General features: G+C 41.4%; 1 protein-coding gene across 11 annotated transcripts in view; it reads left to right on the top strand.

The window, feature by feature from the left end:
- RPAP2 (RNA polymerase II associated protein 2) overlaps positions 1-12,323 on the top strand; it is a 71,898-nt gene that overhangs the window by 30,646 nt on the left and 28,929 nt on the right. For 7 of the 11 annotated variants that reach the window (XR_010590005.1, XR_010590006.1, XM_042840562.2 and 4 more), the window contains one exon: positions 10,613-10,681. The exons of the other annotated variants lie outside the window; for them this stretch is intronic. Coding sequence is in view for 5 of the 7 variants with exons in the window: in XM_042840562.2 (XP_042696496.2) it covers positions 10,613-10,681 (69 nt within the window). In the remaining 2 variants the exon portion in view is untranslated. The remainder of the gene's footprint in view (positions 1-10,612; positions 10,682-12,323) is intronic. 11 annotated transcript variants of the gene reach the window in all.

The following is a 12,323-nucleotide window of genomic DNA, read 5'->3' on the forward strand; positions in this document are numbered from 1 at the left end:
TCTGGCAGGGGAAGCAGATGGGCTGCATTGAAAGGCCCAAATACCAGGGACAGTACTCAGGGGGGCAGAATTCCGCTCCCTGTGGGCCTGTCACTGCAGTGGTTGTGTGGTCTCAGCTGCTGGGACCCAACTCCCTTCCCGTCTCGCAGCAGCAGGGACTCTTCAAGGGGGGAGTCGGGAGCTGGCTCACCCAAAATTTGGTGGAAATTGCTAAAACCCGAATATTGACTTTTTTAAAAAAAAGTAGGGATTTTCTGGAGAAAATCGGTAAATAGTTAAAAGTGTATGTTTCCAAGTCTGATACAGCCTTTGGGATGGCTGTTCTCCAATCTGGGCTAAACAGGACTTCTCAGCACCAGCCCCTGTAGCCTGGGCACTGCAAAAGTCACCTGAAATCGAGTGCTCAGAGGGGGCAATTACTCAGAGACGAAGGAGAAGTTACTTACTCATACAATAACTTGAGTTCTTCAAGATGTTTTGTCCCTACGGGTGCTCACCCTTCTTCTTCTTTTCTTTGGAGTCCCAGCATTAGGCTGGATTTCATGGTGGAGAAGGAACTGGAGCAGCGGTGGGTCCACCCTCCCTGCCTTATATGCCCTCAGATCAGTACAAGGGTGTACAGCAGTGGTTGGCAACCTGCAGCCCGCGGGACACATGCAGCCCATCAGGGTAAGCAGATAGCGGGATGCGAGACGTTTTGCGGACGTTGACCATTCGCAGGCACGGCCCCCGGCAACTCCCAGTGGCCGTGGTTCACCATTCCCGGCCAATGGGATCTGCAGGAAGCGTCGGCCAGCAAGTCCACTAGTCTACAGAATGCCTGCATGGATCATGTGGACGCTGCTACCAAAAATGTCTGATCTGAGGCACATAGGCACGCACTGACACCTGAAGTGGAGTATCTGCAGGGACAAAACATCTCAAAGAACTCAAGTTACTGTACAAGTAAGTAACATCTTTTTTTTTTTTTTCTTTTTTTCGGCTGTGCTCCTGTCAATGATTGAGAAGAGGCAAGATTTATATTTTCTCTCTTTACCTTTTATTTTTGATTCCTAGGTTGTTGTTTTTTCCTTCACCTGTCATCCTTTTGCTACCCTGATTCTGTTTGCCGAACACGTTTATATACCTTCACGTGCTGCTAATGCAGCTTTGCAGGTCATATCTCCACCTACAGGGATGGAGGAAATATTGCAGCTGGATTTAATACTGCTTTTCCCTTTCTATTGTAGGCTGTGCTGTATGAAGCAAACCTGCTTCAGTACTGTGTGGGGTTTGACACCAGCCAGCCAAACCACCAAAATGACCAGTTGGAATCTTTTGGGATCTTGGGGGCATTCTCTGGCTTTCAGCACCTAGTCATCTAGCCTTACTTGGCCTAAGCAAACTTGCTGTAGTTTCTCTCTTTAAAAACTTGTAGGACCTTTTGTCATACTTTTTAACAGAAAATTAGAACTCTGCAATCCCAAATCATAGGCTTAAACTTCTACTTTTAAAACATTGCTGCTAGGTTTCTTCCCCACAACATATTTTTAAAAGATATAATTGTACTGACATTTTTCTCCCCTCCCTCACAGATTATTTTGAAGTAGCAGTTTTGGCTAAAGATAAGACACAGAATTAGTGAACCATTTTTAGTGGGGACTTGCACTTGACTGTTTTTTGAAAGCTTTAGTCTTCAGACGCCTAGGTGTTGACACACAGCTTGTTTTTGAAAGTGATTGCCCTTTTGCTGCTCCTTATTATTTAAGGCTTCACAGCTGTAGGTTGCATGCTTTAGTCTGATCTTCCTAACATGGCTTTTTTAATACAGTTGCACAAGTGCTGTAGGATAGGTATTGTACCAAAAGGTTACTGGTTGTGGAATCTTGACTACTCATCCAATCCAGTGACAGTACTGCATCAACCGATCTATATACTGCATCCAGCAGGTTATCTGTCTTCTGACTACCTCTACTGTAAATAGCATATTGATGGCAATGACTAGTGTTGAGACCTTGCCAATCAATACTAACATTGAATAAGAGTTAATTGACACAAATAACTACATCTCTTAGTTTGTGTACAAGAATGACGCCTTCTTGTGCTCTAATCAATAATGGCTCCTTGTAGAGCACTGAAACAAAGCTGCTTTCTCTGCTATTTGACAGCGTTTTCCCAGGTGGTTTAGAGCTGTCTCTTCCATTGTATCTCATCAGAGCAGATTAACTGGAATGTTACATATGAATTGCCTGTCAAGATGATTCCATCAGGCATTTTTTTAGTCGTTTTTATCACTGTCATCGGTATTGAGTCAAGACCTTAAAGTCCTTGTTTTGTCTTCAAACAGAAAAGAGTAACCGTTTAGCACATATTAACTTTTTGTTGCTAGACAATTTCATATAGTAGTCAGTACATGTTGGTATGTTTCAGACAATCCATGTTATTTAACCAAAAATACTGGGTATATTATATGACATGGCCATTTCATTTAGTACTCAATGTTAATTTTATTAAAGCATAGGAAGGAAATAATACAGATGGAGATGCACTGCTTCAGTAGTCATGGCTGATACTTATAAAATTGATATTTAAACTATAGTCACACACTTATCTTGTTTGGAAGAATCACCTGGATTCACTGAGGATGGGGAGAAATAATATTGTTGTTTTAGTTTTTAACTTACAAAAGAAACTCCCTAGCTCTGCCACCTGCTCAGGCAGATAAAGAAATACGAAATGTTCATATATAGAGTGTTTTTCGCTAAAGATGAATAGAAAAATGTTAGGTTTCCAAACCAATAACCACAGATACGCGTAATGCCAAGAATGAGAAGGTGGTTAGTTGAAATGAATTACTATGCTGAGGAGGAAATAAAGCAGGAAAGGGAAACAGTGAGGATGTCTTGTTCTCCTTATTGGTCATATTTGGGTATCTGTTGCTCTTCTATTGAAACCAGACTAAGCAGAGTTTACAGATTGTAATTGGCATTGTGTTTTATATGTGATTATTTTGAACCACTATATTAGCTGTAATATTCTGGAATTTTACACAGACTTAGCAAATAATAAGATAGCCATGGATAACCTATTTTACTGGAACATTTTGAGAAAACCTGGCCAGTTATTCCATACTACCTCTGCAAGGTATAGACTGTCTAGATGACACACACACAGAGTGGGAGCAACAGTCTGGCACAATGCACTCTAGGGTGTCCTACCATACAAAACTGGTGAGGGAAGGAGAACTGGCAGAATAGCTAACATTGGCATGATTACAAAAAGACAACCATGTGATAGGTTGGCCTCTGCCAGGGGCAAAACACTGTTAACTGCCATGGTTATGGAATTTTATCTACATTTTGTAAACATAAACCTGTGTAGTGTTAACTGTGCCAGTAGTGTGAATAGGGCCTTGGGGTCTGATGTGCAAGATATCTTGGGACCTGACCTAAAAATTCTCATGATGTATTCAACAACTGACTTAAATTGTTCTGCCAGATCCACCTCTCTACTCCTCCACTTTGTGCTGTTCTCTCTCATGTAGTACAAAAGTGTCATATTGCAAGGCCAAAATCTATTTGTTCCTGGTTCCCTGGAAATATATGCTGACCACTGAGGCACTCTAAGACATGGCAGAGTTTGTCATTTTCCAGATAAATGTGCTGCATGTGGAAGGAAACATTCTGCTCTGTGCCTCAGAGTTGACAATCTGGTGGGATGGTCTCATGCATTATCTGTCTATCATGCAATATTTTTTCCCACCTCAGCAGCTGGTGCCATACTACCCATAGTTATTAAAAGTCTATGAGTTCCCTAAAAGGGTCCAACTGTGGGCACTGGTGTCTAACAACTTTTATAAAATTGCCTGTAGGGGTAACTTATTGAGCTACCACTTCAAAAACCAGTTGTTAACATTGCCCAGTGTAACTGGTGGTGTACATTGACCTGCCCAAAAAAGAAAACCCAACTTGTGGTGCAGATCCCTAGCTGAGATTGTAGGGCTTGCAGTTTAGAAAAAAATAACTTTCTCGTAAAGTGAGCACATTTGGTATGAAAATCAATGAGATGAAAGAAACATAGACCTAAGGCCTGGTCTACACTGCTGCTTAAGTAGATGTAAGTTACGTCACTCGGGTGTGAAACAATCCCCCTCCTGAGCGACATAGCTTACATCGACCTAATGCGGTGTCTGCACCACACTATGTCGTCAGGAGATGCTTTCCCACCGACTTAACCTTCCACCTTTCGGTGAGGTGGAGTACTGAAGTTGACAGGAGAGCGCTCTCCCATAGACTCATCGCGTCTTCACCAGACCCGCTAAATCGATGCCACTGTATCAATCGCATCGGCACCAATTTAGCATGCAATATAGGCAAACCCTAAGTGTGCCATTTTTTCAGATTCTCTATTCAGAGTGGAGCCATACTTTATAAAATATGTACCCTAGTGTGGGCACCAGGCAGAGAAAGTCATCATTTTGGCTCAAGGGTAGTTAGTTTACAGGGCACAGGAATAGTTTTCTGGGTTGGGTTAGCAGATAGGGGGCAAAATATGCTCTCTTCCTCCTTCCACCCATGTTAAGGGCTTCAGTCTGTAGCCAACAAGTGGAGGCCCCTTGAAGGGAACTAATGATATGACTAGTGCTGTCAGCACAAGCCACAATTGGCCATTCAGCCAATATGCCTTTCCATAGGTGACTCCCAACAAATGTACATTTCAGGCCCCTACAGCTTATTTGAAAACCTTCCAGGAACAGTTTCTTCTGTTGAAATGTCCTCAAATGGCTTGAGTCTTTCCTCTTAGATAAAACCCTGAAGGTTGTGATGGAAAACTCTCCCTCTGTCCCTAGAATGCCCCCACAGGGCCATGTCCCCCATCTTAGACAACTTCTGGATGAAGCCAATGGGTAAGCTGGTGAGACAGGCTGAAAGGTCACCATTATGGAAATGATGCCCTTTGCTAGGTCTCCCAGCTTTCCCAGTGCCTTGTGAAATGAGAACATAAGTGAAAAGCAGCTGTTTCAACTGAACCCAGGTAAGAGAGAAGGGTGCTGATAGGAAAAAGAAGCACTTTGAATAATTTAACAACTCCACAATAACTCTGAGTGTTCACAGCTTTGGATGCCCAAATAGCCACACCCACTGTCGTCTGTGGCTTTCCATAAGACTACCCCCTGATCCAATCAGACCAAATCTGGCCATGGTAAATCATGCATTGTGACCTCCAGGCTTGACTTGTTGCAGCTGTGTTATATCTAGGGATGAAGCTTCACTTGGTGCAAAATCCAGTAGACCATTTGTGCAGCAACATGGGTCTTGGTGCCACACAAAGAATCCTTATTGAGGTTGCAGGAACAAACCATCCCGATGTGTAGAAAGAATAGTAAATATGGCAGGCGACCAGCTTGGCTTAACAATGAAATCCTTGCTGATCTTAAATACAAAAAAGAAGCTTACAAGAAGTGGAAGATTGGACAAATGACCCGGGAGGAGTATAAAAATATTGCTCAGGGCATGCAGGAGTGAAATCAGGAAGGCCAAATCACACTTGGAGTAGCAGCTAGCAAGAGATGTTAAGAGTAACAAGAAGGGTTTCTTCAGGTATGTTAGCAACAAGAAGAAAGTCAAGGAAAGTGTGGACCCCTTACTGAATGAGGTAGGCAACCTAGGAACAGAGGATGTGGAAAAAGCTAATGCACTCAATGCTTTTTTGCCTCTGTCTTCACGAACAAGGTCAGCTCCCAGACTGCTGCACTGGGCAGCACAGTATGGGGAGGAAGTGACCAGCCCTCTGTGGAGAAAGAAGTGGTTTGGGACTATTTAGAAAAGCTGGACAAGCACAAATCCATGGGGCCAGATGCACTGCATCCGGGGGTGCTAAAGGAGTTGGCGGAAGTGATTGCAGAGCCATTGGCCATTATCTTTGAAAACTCATGGCGATCGGGGGAAGTCCTGGATGACTGGAAAAAGGCTAATGTAGTGCCCATCTTTTAAAAAGGGAAGGAGGAGGATCTGGGGAACTACAGGCCAGTCAGCCTCACCTCAGTCCCTGGAAAAATCATGGAGCAGGTCCTCAAGGAATCAATTCTGAAGCACTTAGAGGAGAGGAAAGTGATCAGGAACAGTCAGCATGGATTCACCAAGGGCAAGTCATGCCTGACTAACCTAATTGCCTTCTATAAGGAGAGAACTGGCTCTGTGGATGAGGGGAAAGCAGTGGATGTGTTATTCCTTGACTTTAGCAAAGCTTTGATATGGTCTCACACAGTATTCTTGCCGGCAAGTTAAAGAAGTATGGGCTGGATAAATGGACTATAAAGTGGATAGAAAGCTGGCTAGATCGTTGGACTCAATGGGTAGTGATCAATGTCTAGTTGGCAGCCGGTTTCGAGTGGAGTGCCCCAAGGGTCAGTCCTGGGGCCGGTTTTGTTCAATATCTTCATTAATGATCTGGAGGAGGGCGTGGACTGCACTCTCAGTAAGTTTGGAGTCCTGCACTTAAGACGGAAGAATCCCATTCACTGTTACAGACTAGGGACCGAATGGCTAGGCAGCAGTTCTACAGAGAAGGACCTAGGGGTTACAGTGGACGAGAAGCTGGATATGAGTCAACAGTGTGCCCTTGTTGCCAAGAAGGCTAATGGCATTTTGGGCTGTATAAGTAGGGGCATTGCTAGCAGATTGAGGGATGTGATCATTCCCCTCTATTCGACATTGGTGAGGCCTCATCTGGAGTACTGTGTCCAGTTTTGGGCCCAACACTACAAGAAGGATGTGGAAAAATTGGAAAGAGTCCAGCAGAGGGCAACAAAAATGATTAGGGGGCTGGAGCACATGACTTATGAGGAGAAGCTGAGGGAACTGGGATTGTTTAGTCTGCAGAAAAGAAGAATGAGGGGGGATTTGATAGCTGCTTTCAACTACCTGAAAGGGGGTTCCAAAGAGGATGGATCTAGACTGTTCTCAGTGGTACCAGATGACAGAACAAGGAGTAATGGTCTCAAGTTGCAGTGGGGGAGGTTTAGGTTGGATATTAGGGAAAACTTTTTCACTAGGAGGGTGGTGAAGCACTGGAATGGGTTACCTAGGGAGGTGGTGGAATCTCCTTCCTTAGAGGTTTTTAAGGTCAGGCTTGACAAAGCCCTGGCTGGGATGATTTAGTTGGGGGATTGGTCCTGCTTTGAGCAGGGGGTTGGACTAGATGACCTCCTGAGGTCCCTTCCAACCATGAGATTCTGTGATCATTCCTGTGCTCTGCTCTCTGCACTTTCTCCTCATTGAATAGAGTATAGTACAAAGACTCTGTCTTGATATCACTGCTCTACAGCCAACATGCTTCTGAAATAAATGTAGTCAAACTTTACTAATTCTGGGTCACTGAGAACGAAAATGATGCTTAAAATTGTTGATTGGCTCTAGTTTTCAAGGTATGCTATTGGGTCAGTATATACGACCCTGGACTTGGGAATGGCGGAGGATAAATGAGTTATAAAGGGAAGGGATCTCAATTTAAACCAGAAATGACTAAAATACATCTTTGACTGGATCTATGAATAAAAGTATGACTGGGTTTGGACAGTACTTGCTTTTTAAGGAAAACAATGAATGATGCAATCTGAAGCTGGTATTGCGTCATACGTGATATGAATTGCATCATGTTATTCCTAGAAGTCATGGATGATGCAATCATAACGAAGCTTACATCACTCTGCTGAACAAATTGCCCTATATCAGCTCTAGAAATCATACAGTGTCGTGCTCTCTTATTTGTCAGTGTTTGATTTTGCAAAGGGACACATTTCTGTTTAGCCAAAGTGAGCAGAGATGCCTCGTACTTGTGTGAACAGTGCAGATAACTTCTGCTATGTTTGTGGTGAAGTGACTTTTGCATCACAAAAGCGCAGTATAACCACTATGGTTAAGAGAGCCTATTTTCTTTATTTTGGCTGAAAAATTGGAGATCAGGACAAGAGGTGGGCCCCACACACATGCTGCAATGCTTGTGCAACAAACCTTCGCCAGTGATTGAACAGGAAAAGGAAATCTATGCCTTTTGCAGTGCCAATGATTTGGAGAGAGCCAACAGATCATACCTCAATTGTTACTTCTGCATGGTGCCTCCAGTTGGGAAAGGTGTGTCAAAGAAAAAAAGTGGACTGTGCATTATCCTAACATTCCATCAGCTATACGCCCAGTACCCCATGGAAAAGGACTGCCGGTTCCTGATGCACCAGAATCATTCTCACTTGAGTCAGACGAGGAAGAGGATGAAACTTCTGGTCCTGAACCATCAATGTCACAGGACCCACATTTTCTCCCATCCTCCTCCTCTGAACCTCACCTCATATCACAAGGTGAACTGAATGACCTTGTCAGGGATTTGGAACTACCCAAGAGTAAGGCAGAGCTGTTGGGCTCCAGACTACAGCAGTGGAATCTCCTGGCAGGTGATGTTAGGGTTTCCATGTTCCGTGATCGTCAAAAGGATCTTGTCCCATTCTTCTTCATGGAAGGTGATCTTGTAGCCTGCAACAACATCGATGGTGTGATGGCAGCCCTCAACATCGTTCACGATCCAGATGAGTGGAGACTGTTCATTGATTCATCGAAGACGAGTCTTAAAGCTGTTTTACTGCATAATGGCAATGTTTTGCCATCAATTCCAGTTGGTCATGCAGTCCATATGAAGGAAACCTATGACAACATGAAACAACTTTTGAGGTGCATAAACTATGACCAACATCAGTGGCAGCTTTGTGGCGATTTGAAGGTTGTTGCTCTCTTGCTTGGTCTGCAGACTGGATACACAAAGTACTGCTGTTTTCTCTGCGAATGGGATAGTCATGCAAGAGATTCCCACTACATCAAGAAAGATTGGCCACTCCGACAGTCATTGGAGCCTGGGAGGAATCAAGGAAGATTTTGTTACCACCCTTACACATCAAGCTGGGTCTGATGAAGAACTTTGTCAAGGCCATTGACAAAACACAAGCAGCTTTCAAGTACCTCTATGGAAAATTTCCAAGGTTAAGTGAAGCTAAGATAAAGGAAGGTGTCTTTGTTGGTCCTCAGATTCGTGAACTTCTTCGAGATGATGCATTTGACCATGCACTGCATGGCAAGGAAGAGACCCGGCATGGAAAGCCTTCCAGTTAGTGGCAATAAATTTTCTTGGAAACAACAAGGCAGACAACTACAGGTTGTTGGTGGGAAAACCTCCTCAAGGCATACAAAAGCCTTGGTTGCAACATGTCACTAAAGATACATTTTTTGCACTTTCATCTAGATTTTTTTCCGCCGAACTGCGGAGCAGTGAGCGACGAGCATGGCAAGCGATTTCACCAGGACATTGCAACAATGGAGAAACGCTATCAGGAAATATGGAGCCCATCAATGCTTGCAGACTATTGCTGGACAGTGACAAGAGATGCTCCATTTAATGAATACAGGAGACAAGCCAAGAAGCACCGAGTAGACACTGAATAGGACTAAACTATGTACATAACAGTTTTTTGCCTTTTGTTTCATCATAAATTTTATTTATATAACCCTTTTGCTGATTTTTAAAGTGTTCCATAAACAGGACAGGTGAAATATTATCATGTAAAGCAACCATAAACACATGAAAAGACCTAGGTTTACAATTTATGATTAAAACTCTACTATCTACGCAATATACATAGACATAAAATGTAAAAACTTAAATATTTTAGAAACAGTAGCCAATCAGTTTTAATTGTCATATTTGAATTCAGCACATCAAAATACATAATAAATAGCACATTTTATCTCTGAAGCAGACGACTTCTCAAAAATTGTAGACCAGTGTATTCAGAGATCACCAGGTGATTGGCCTTAGCTATGTGGAAACCTGTGTATCTCTTTGCAACCATGACCTCTGTTGACAGCTACTCTAGATGTGAAACATGAAACTTGATCAGTAGGGGGAGATATGGAGTATTGGAGTCAGAACTTTTGCTGGTATGGGACCTAGGCTTCTGAACTCTCTCTCTCTGGAAATAAGAATGACCTTGGACCTCACTGAATTCTGAACTAAATACAAATTCTGTTTCTTTGACAGAGCTTTTTTTTTCCCCCCTGTATCACAGACCACTCATGCATAGGAGCAATGAGTGAGTGGGAGGAGGAATTCTGCTACCTTTCAAGCTATTACAACAGATGTAGAAAAGAAAGAGGGGTGTTCTTACTATTTGTGAGGTGCTGATATAAGAGGGTGATGAAGGCCAAACATTTAAAATACCTAGATATTGTGCAATATTGTTAAAAATATAGCGAACCAGATTCTGATATTAGCTACTCCAGTGTAAATCTGGACAAATTCCACTGAATTCCATAGACTTACTCTGCTTTAACACTGCTGTAATAGGGACCAAAATCTGATCTCATTGTGGGTGTCTATAAATAGGAAGGAGGTTGAAAATCTTCTTTTAAGGATACTTGGATATAAATATACTAGCACACAATTCAATGGGTCTTGGAGGTACTCACCATTTCTCAAAATCAGGCCTTAAAACCCAGCCCCTTATTCTTGCTTAATAGTAAGTTTCAACTATTCTGATCTTATTTGTGTTCTAAAACATACAATTTTTGACGTTGCCCTTATTATTTTTCAGGTTAACAAATACAAATATTATTCACAAAATGCCGGAATGGACCCTAATTGCTGTTGTGTTGTTATCAGCGTAAGTACTGCAATTATTCTAAATAACGGATATGACATTTATCAAGAGGTGACATAATTCTAAGGACATAATTCTAAGGATTAGAAAAATTTTATATAAAATATAAGGGTGTTTTTCTTTAAATCTGATTAACTATGCTAGGCACTATATACAGGTTTATTCACATAAATTCAACAGTATTTCTTTTGCCAGCAGTTTTGTAGCTGTCAGGTTTTCAATAACAAATAATCATTTGAAAATTTACAGCTTGCTTAAAAAATACTAAATCGTACAGACCTCAGGTCAGTGTTGTGGCGATTTTTTTAGGCAATACTTCTCTTTTCACTCAGCTCTTCAAAACATTCATTTTCTCTCTGATATATAGTACTTTACAGCAGAGGCTTTGTTATATTTTGATCCAGTTATCTGTTGTGTAACCTATAAAACATAGCCTTTGTGTATTATAATAGATATTACATATTCAATAAAAAACTTTTTTTGAAAAACTTTTAGAATGGAAGAAAACACAGTGGAAAATACTAAAGGATACTTTCTATTACATAGTAATTTTAGGGTGTTCTTGCCTTTCTTAAATAATTCATTTTTCTCTACAGCAGGAATTCATTTGTTTTTACTTGAAAATAGGCAGTACATTTAAAAAATTATATACCCAAATTACTTTTCAACACACTGTTGAATAAACTTGTGTTTTGAGAGAGAAAAATTCTCATTTTGCAACCATAACTTATTCAGACACATTCCGACTGGGATATTTAATTAAACATCCCCAATCTGCATTTAAACATAATTAAACCATTTAAAATGTCTAGACTCCTACATCATTTTAGTTTGCGTGAGGTGAGATCTGGTCTTCAGCAGTTTTTTTCTTAATCATAAGCCTGATTTTTACATACTTCTTTTCAACATAATTCAGAAGTCATAAACAACGCAAACTATAGTCAATACATCAAGTAACTTTCCCCATTTTTATTCTCAAAATTAGTGTACAGGTTTAAAGTTAAATAAAGGCAAAATGTAAAGGTTTCACTGTTCTAAAACAGGCAGTTCTTTTCACAAATTCATATTAAACATTTAACATTAGTTCACCTTTTAAGAAATCACTGGTGGTTTCACACAGTGTCAGACTCTGCCTTTCAGTAGGGTTAAAACCATCAAGCAATCTTTGTATGTCTTTCAGCTTGAATTACAAGATTGCAAAAATCTTATTGCAGAGACTGTTTATTACCGCACTGCTGCTTCTTCTTTTGGGCTTCCTGGGTCACTGGAGCCTGTAGGACAGAGAAGTACTTACCAGACATTCACAGGTCAAGAAGTGTTGTTGGCCAACCTCATAGCGTCCCCGGTACTGCACTTACTTTCTTTGATATTACTTCAGTTTGACACATTGTTTTGGCTTTACTGTCCCAAGGAAGGCTATACCAGTAGGCATTAGAGTAGGCTTCAGCGAGCCCTACATCTGTGTCACCCAGCCAGATACTGCTCAAATGATTCATTAAATCAGAACACAGAAAGTAACTTTACTTGAATGCCTTGGTATAAATTTTTTATCAACTGTAAGAACAAATCTTTTGTCATTTTTACTATACACTCTTATGGTTGAATTGGTAATTTGTGAAACAGATCTTATGAATTTTTCAGGCAG

Source organism: Chrysemys picta, chromosome 8 (assembly GCF_011386835.1).
Source record: "Chrysemys picta bellii isolate R12L10 chromosome 8, ASM1138683v2, whole genome shotgun sequence".
NCBI lineage: Eukaryota > Metazoa > Chordata > Testudines > Emydidae > Chrysemys > Chrysemys picta.